The 7,958-nt window shown below is 33.0% G+C and overlaps 1 protein-coding gene across 1 annotated transcript; it reads left to right on the top strand.

Moving 5' to 3' along the window:
• Positions 1,165–4,773, top strand: LOC109230545 (putative F-box/FBD/LRR-repeat protein At4g03220). The gene is made up of 3 exons (XM_019396030.1): positions 1,165–2,299; positions 3,012–3,197; positions 4,147–4,773. The coding sequence occupies exons 1-3, from the start codon at positions 1,229–1,231 to the stop codon at positions 4,447–4,449; spliced, it is 1,560 nt and encodes a 519-aa protein (XP_019251575.1). The 5' UTR covers positions 1,165–1,228; the 3' UTR covers positions 4,450–4,773.

Raw genomic sequence — 7,958 nt, 5'->3', positions numbered from 1 at the left:
TTTTTGTAACTTCATTTGACTAAACACATAAATTTAAGATACTCATTTTCGCTGATGCATTATACAAATGGTATATAAAGAAAAAGTAATTTAATAAGCATCACAAAATATTTAAAATTTGAAAATTTTAATTGAAATAGATTTTGATACATAACCTTTCCATTTTTTCACGCTGTTGATTCAATGGATTAAATTCATCTTTGTCAAGTTTCTATTAGATTTATGGGAGCATCATGATATCATACATATTTCACCAGAAGCAGAACGCATAAAACCAACAGAGCAAACAAAACATTAAGTAGTGGGGAAACTACTATATATCCTTCGCATTTTCTTTTTGTACGAAAAATGACAATCATACCTTAGAAAACAATACATCTGGCTATCAAAAGGTTCATCTCCCTAACCCTAATGAATTAGTTGTACAAGTTATAAAATTTAAAATTTTATTTATTGCTTGTAAAAGTTGAGAGATAACGTGCCAAACTCTTAAAAACTAAAGATGAAAATGCAATTGGTTGTAAATGCTCTTTGATCCGAGATCACTGGGATCAGTTAATTAGATGATCACATCAGTATGTTATATATAGTTACGCTATTTTCTTGGTATTTCATTATCTAAAAGGGGACATATATTCAAATCCAGTGTAAATGCAATGGCTGTCCATTGTAAATGCAGATGAATCTTTTCTTTACTTGTATATTATACTCTTTTTGTTTTAATTAAGATAACACATTTCACTTATTAAGAGTCAATTTGACTAGGTTTGAAATTAAATTGGATTAGTTCAAATCAGTATTTAAAATTAAAAACTATTTGATGAGTACTATAAGTTGTAATTTTCTCATGCCAATATGACAAAAAAATAATTTTAAAATATTGGTCAAACTTCACACAGTTTGACTCTCCAAAAGGGAAGTTTTTGTTACTTGAGTTAGTAACAATTTTTTTTATGTAGAAGTACATCCAAATTTTTAAGTCCTGGTTAAAATAGAAGACGATAAGGATAAATCGAAGTGTTTTGAATTGAAACAAACTCGAGCGTTCTTATCGCACGAAGTCTAGTAGTATTTTCACTCTTTTGAAGGCTATTTTATTTTTCCTTTTTTTGCTTTTGAAAGTTTCAAACCCTAAACTTAACTACCCCTAATGACACTCTTTCATCTAAATTACAGAAGAAAAAGATGAACCAATGTGATATCAGATGAAGAGGCCCCAACCAGTTTAATGGAAACAAGATCTGCTAAGAAAATAAGGCTTATCAATGAAATCTACGAAAGCTTTTCATCATGTGGTGAAGATAGGATTAGTGATCTTCCAGATGCAGTTCTTCATCATATTCTTTTTTCTCTTCCAATTAAATCCATTGCCAAAACTAGTGTCCTTTCTAAACGATGGAGACATCTATGGTACACATTCCCAGATCTCGATTTTACCACTATCAACATCCCGTCATCTATTAACTCAACGCCAAAAGTCATCCCAAATAATCGTAAAAAATTACACACTACTTGGAGTAATATCTCAGGAGGAGCTGATTTCATTGATCAAGTGTTGTCCCTTCGCGAAAAAAATTCAGGGATTAGATTCCTCCGTTTTCGTGCAAATTTGAGTTTCTCTCGATTGAATAGCCTGATTCGTGGCGCTGTTAAACACAATGTTCAAGAACTAGATGTTGAGGTTGCAACCAATGATTATTTTAATTTCCCTCGAAGTGCAATTAGTAGTAATTCTTTAAGGGTTTTTAAATTAAAGTCTAAGTATCCAGGGTTCAGGTTACCTCCTTCTTCAATTATGAAAAATGGATTCAGAAATTTGTTCTCACTATCACTTTCGTGCATTATTATGTACGAACAACCTTCACTTCATGATTTGTTTACAGATTCATCTTTCCCATTGCTTAAAAAGTTGAATCTTGAAAATTGTAGTGGACTAATAAATCTACATGTAAGTTGTCGTGTACTTGAAGAATTAACCCTAGAGAATTGCTTTCAATTGGAGAATTTGGACATTACGGGTCCAAAGTTGGAGAGTTTGAGTGTCAAGAGTTGTTTTGATTCGTACAGTAGTGGTACTGAGGTCAAGATTAATGGTCCTAGACTTAAAAGGATAATATGGTCGAGTAATACTATTACGGACCAAAGTTGTTTGGAGAATTTGACTTCTTTGATTGAGGCGTTGGTTGGTTTTTTTGCTCTTCTTGAGGACCTTAATGAAATGAAGCTTCGGAGTGTGAATGATTTCTTGTCGGGGCTCTCTCATTCCCATTCTTTAGTTCTTGAAAACCAAAGCGTTGAGGTATTTGCTTTTACTATTATCGTGATGTGTTACTGCTTCTCTTCTATATGATTTCCTCGCTACAACATATCTTCTATACTGTTGTGATTATGCATGCTAGCTTTGAGCCGAATGTCTATCGAAAATAACATCTCTACCTGCACAAGGTATGAGGTAAGGCAGCATACTCACTACCCTCCCCAAACCACTTGTTGGAGTACACTTGGTATGTTGTTGTTGTTGTTGTACACAACCAATGGAAAGATTTTTTTGCGTTATTAGTGTAATTTAACTTGTTATAGCTGATTATCTCCCTTATTTGTTTGTCTACTAGTTTCACTTATTATAGACATTTCCAGGTGGTTAACTATTTAACTTTAATTGTGGATCCATAACTTTGGTTATAGCATTATAATGATTTCTATTATACACTAGTTTGAAGGAGTTGCCCAAATAAAAAAAGGCAGTCCAGTACACAAGGCATTCCGTGTTCACTCAGGGTGGGGGGAAAGGCCGCACCCTAAGGAATATTAAGTGGATATTCTACTCTAATACAAGCATTAGTTGCCGCTCGTGCAATGGATCTGATATACATATTTGCTAGCTAATCTGCTGTGATTTATGCACATACATGTTATTAGCTGATTGACTAAGATGTGGTAAACTTGTCTTTCAATTAAGACAAGGAAATCCTACTCAATCGTTTGTTTAATGCTCTCCAATTTTCGTGCAGATTCTGTCGAAAAATAATCACTTGGCAGGAATTTCACTGCGTCCTTTTACAAAACTGAGATGCTTAGAGTTGCACACAGGATTCCGCAAACACAACATTCCAGGATTAGCAAATCTATTTAGGAGTTCTCCAGCTACTAACACACTCATTCTCAACATTACCAATGACCACAACATCGAAAGAAGGGTAAATGTTTCTTATTTTTACTTTAGTTTACATTCAAACAAATATGCGTATAATTACTTACAACTTCTAACGAAGCAACAGTATAAGTTAATTAGAATTGTTTATGGTTAAGAACATAAAAAACATTAAAAGAAAAAGTATTCTTTGTAAAGAATACAAGGGCACTAGAAAAAACAAAAGCGCAAATTTTCTTATATAAGGAAACCCAATAATATCAAACTAATAAAAAAGGAGAGCTATTCATCATGTCAGGTATATAAGGAAACCCAATAATCACTCATTACCAACCATTTAAATGGCATCTAAATAAGGCTCACACGATGCACTTTTTATACAGTCAAACCTTGCCTCATTTGGTCAAATATCGAAGTGTTGTTATAGATGATATATATTATAACATATCACAAAAATCGGTTTTACAAAAATTTCGCTTTTATAATATGTAAATGGTTGTTATATAGGGATACTATTATATATAGAAAGGTTTGACACTGTATTGCTATGGGCTAACAACCTTGCAGAAAAATATAACAGGCTAGAAATTTTCTCTTCCATCTAATCAATAACTATGTCAATAATTTTCTTATCTTTGTTCTAGATTTTAGATAACAACCTTATGCACTCACTGTTTCATGTTCTTTTTAACTCTTCAAATTTTAAATTAATATACTAAAATTAAGTATTAGTATATCTTAAAATTAAATGATGAAGCCACGTTAGTTTATTGTGTTATGTAATTCAATGACGATGTTGTGGTGTCTCAGCATTAGTCAACAAACAACGGATAGAAACAATTATAAAAAAAGGTTCAAATCGAAAAATGTAATCAAAGCTCACTACTCTTATGAGAATTATGAGACATGAATACGTACAATTTGAGCCAATAAGATGTAAGTTATTTATATATTGATGTTTTAGCCTTACATTTTGTTGTTTATCCAAATGTCAGAAATGGAACAGGGACCTATGGCAATTGTCCAACTCTGGTGAAGAAAGATTTTGGGAGTCACAAAGCCATGCCATAAATTCCTTCCTTCAACATCTTAAAGTAGTAAAGATTTATGGATTCTCAGAGTGTGAAAGTGATGTTAGTTTAGTCAAGTTTTTGCTGAAGCATGGCAAAGTGTTGCAAGAAATGTTCTTGTGTGCCGAGCTTTCCAAATCAAGAGACTCTCTACATAGAGAAAAAATCAAGTCACAAATAATGGGGTTTTCCAAGGCATCTTGTAACGCTAAGATTGTTTTCAAGTGAATGGCACCTGTAACCGCTACCCTTCGGGTGTACAGGGTAAACCCAACTCCTGTGTAATAGCCCGCAAATCAACAAATCACACATGAAGATAAACCACACTAGGCAAGCTCCGTGCGACAGGCTCGACCTAAGAGGTATGCAAGTGGATTCCTCTACTCAACCAACTCTCCGAAGGGTAATTGTTTTCAAGAGAACTTGCTATATTTGACTTCAAGATTAAAACAAAGGCTAATCGTCCTTTCCTAATAGATTTCCAAATTTATGGTAGCTCTGTCTCGAAAAGCAGTTTTGGACTCCATGAGATAGTGTAACCTAATTTTGGCCCGTATCGGTCTTATCATAGTACTTTAACTTTTAGCCCGTATTGTTCTTATCCTAGTACTTCAACTTTTAGCCCGTATGATCTTATCATAGTACTTCAACTTTTAGCCCGTATTGTTCTTATCACAGTACTTTAAGTTTTAGCCCGTCTTGTTATTAAAGTTAGCATTCTAAATTGGATTTGACTACTCTACATTTCTCATTCTCTCTGTTTTCTCAAGTTTTACTTGGTGATATGTGCTCATTCCATGTATTCCATTCTAATATCAACGATCTAGATTTACTAAAGCAAGATCTTAAATAGGCATCACATGATTAAAATGATGGACATTTTCATATACAGTTCTCTCAACTTCGGCTATTTTCCACAGCTTTGGCGTCCAATTATCTTTCCTCCCGAAACTTTGGCAGCAATATTTGATAATATGATAATCAATTTATTTTTCACTAATAACAAAACGTCAGCATTTCTAAAAGAAGTTAAGGCCTGTATTTAATAATCGATAACATTGACGGAGAGGTCATATGGTCGTAAGGTACCAACGGGATTTGCTTTGTAAAAACAATGAAATTATCCACTGATACAACTGTCACTTAGTCAATGGATTAGGAAAAATGAAACTCATCCGATTAGCTACTCATACTATATTAAAATTAAGAAGGGAGTCTTAGAACAAGGGTAAAGATGTATCCGTGTGACCCATTGGTAAAGTGCTCGAGCCGTAAAATCAGTCATTAATGCTTGTATTAGGGTAAATTGTCCACATCACACCCCCTTAGGGTGCGGCCCTTCCTCGGATCCTGCGTGAACGCGGAATACTTCGTGCAACGAGCAGCATGCCCTTTATTATATTGAAACTAAGATGAGACAAAAATCATTTAAACAAAAACATCTGGTTACAGCTGTTACAAGAAATCCACACGAGGACTACAACATATTGACAAGACAGGAATGGTTCACGAGTGAATTCACTTGTCATTTAGCCAAGACATTTCAGAAGAAACTAAGGAAGTTGTCTGATCTCTAAGTCTAAGGGGGTCGACATTGCATGCATGAAAACAGTAGTAGATCTTTGGCTTGACGCATTTATGGATAAGGGCTTCTGGCTATTTAATGAAATGCTGCAAAGCGTGCAATAAGTCATAGCTAGACAGAAAATTACAAAAAGTCAGTCAATTACATATGTATTCAATGCCTTTGTTCCATTAAAATCCAGAAGGTCCACATGTTCATTTCTTTACATGATTTTTGCTAGCAAAGGTGATGAGATTGAAAGTGAAGTATGCTACTGAATATAATAAATGATGAGTTTTCTCAAAACCTTAGCCAACTTGTACAACTCTTCTTGCCATTAATTTCCTACACCTAAGTTTGTTTTGGCAAATATGCTGGTTTTTCCTAATAACATTCGAATTTGTAAGATCCAAGATTTAAATTTAACTGTTTTAAACTTGCACTAAACTCGTTATATTGTTAAATCGATGAGCTCATATCTAACATTTATTAAAATTTTAAACTTTTAGTAGTTCAGATGAACCCATAGACTTTAGGATACATCCACCTCTGAGCATAGTCTAACTCGATGATCATGCTTTAATTAAAATTTTGATCAGTTCACATCTGAAAAGCTAATGCCCAAGTTCTAGGCCATGATTTGTTTTTTTCTTGGGCTATACTTCCTTTTTTGAAGAATTAACCCAAATAGATGCCTACCCAATTGCTTAAACTAGAAATAGTTGATAGAGGTATAATATATGCATAATTTATGTATTATATGTGTGTAATTGCGTATTATAAATGTATAATATATATATATATATATGGCTAGAAAAAGTAAACAATGAATATGTCCGGCTATTTATTTAAATTAAAGGCCCCTTTTTAGTTAATTTTTTCTCTAGTTCATGCTCCAGTTTGTAAGCCTGGACGTGAGGGGGTGTTGAGTCTCACATCGGCGGGATTTGGGTTTCTTGGTCTTATTATATGGTTTTGGTCAATTCTCACCTCATGAGCTAACTTTTAAGATTGAGTTAGGTCCAAGGTCCATTTTCTATAGCTACCTTACGGATACATCTATTTTAGTTCTAGTTATAACTGATTGATGTATAAAATATGGGACTAGCAACCTGTTCGAATTGTAGTATCCTACTAAACTTAAGGCCCTACCAATTTTATATACAGTTTTTCCGCTTATTATATGAATAAGAATATACTTGTATTATCCAAAATATTACTGATTAAAATTTGGTTAGAAGCACAATTATTATCTGCCATCGTCACTTGATAACGAGAGGTTGATTTCCATAATACAGAGTAATATTATACTATTACGCTGTGGACTTAGGATTCTACTTAATCCAATTAGCGAGTTTGACCTATTGTTTTTTATGTGTGAGTTACATCAACCATCCTCCATAATAATTAAGAATGGAAATAGTTGTTTCCCATTTCGTGAAGAAAAGGTAAAAGTATAACATCAATAATATTCAATACACTAAAATATTCCTACTTATTTAAGCAAGTCCTTATTCAGAAATATTAGGTGACTAACTACTCAATTAGTTTTGATTACTCAAAATTACGTACTTTAAATAGTATGAGACGTTGCTTTAAGATGTATTATTGCTTTAGACTTCCATTTGCGCATGAAAAGAAGTGAGACTTTTGGATCAAGGTTGAATTATAATAGATGTAATTAGGCATATCTTTCTAGAGTTAGAATATGATTTTCCAAAAAAAGTAGAAGGAAAGTCGCTTAAGCAAACTTAAAGGTGAGTTTTAAATGTCAAATGCTAAAAGAAGTCCTGCATTAGGAAAAAGGATTAAGTTATAATACAGTATAAGAGTTTTTATACCATCAATATAGTTTAACATGTGACAACAGGTTAGTTGTCTTTTTTACCAAATTACAAATTTTGTTTATCATAGAAATTTACTTATAAAATTTTTAAGTAATCTGAATATGTAAATATCTTTTATCCCGATACAAAATAAAAGTTAAACTCATAGCAAAAAAGGTTTGAGAAATATTATGCATAATGTGGGAACAGAATCTAGGGCCTAATCTATCATATAGGTTAATATATAATGCTTACCAATTTCTGTAATTAAACAGTCTCACATCTATACTCTTTCTTTTCTTTTCTTTTCTACCTTAGGGAATAAATAAAGCTTCCTCCATATATAT

This window comes from Nicotiana attenuata, chromosome 7, assembly GCF_001879085.1.
Source record: "Nicotiana attenuata strain UT chromosome 7, NIATTr2, whole genome shotgun sequence".
Taxonomy (NCBI): Eukaryota; Viridiplantae; Streptophyta; class Magnoliopsida; order Solanales; family Solanaceae; genus Nicotiana; species Nicotiana attenuata.
This window is presented reverse-complemented; position numbering and strand designations above follow the sequence as displayed.

What these genes read in the sequence shown, in the direction of transcription:
- LOC109230545 (XM_019396030.1), top strand. Translation starts at nt 1,229, where the DNA reads ATGGAAACAAGATCTGCTAAGAAAATAAGGCTTATCAATGAAATCTAC. An exon ending in TTGAAAACCAAAGCGTTGAG is followed by an intron (nt 2,300 to 3,011) that starts GTATTTGCTTTT and finishes ATTTTCGTGCAG; the next exon opens with ATTCTGTCGAAAAATAATCA. An exon ending in ACCACAACATCGAAAGAAGG is followed by an intron (nt 3,198 to 4,146) that starts GTAAATGTTTCT and finishes TCCAAATGTCAG; the next exon opens with AAATGGAACAGGGACCTATG.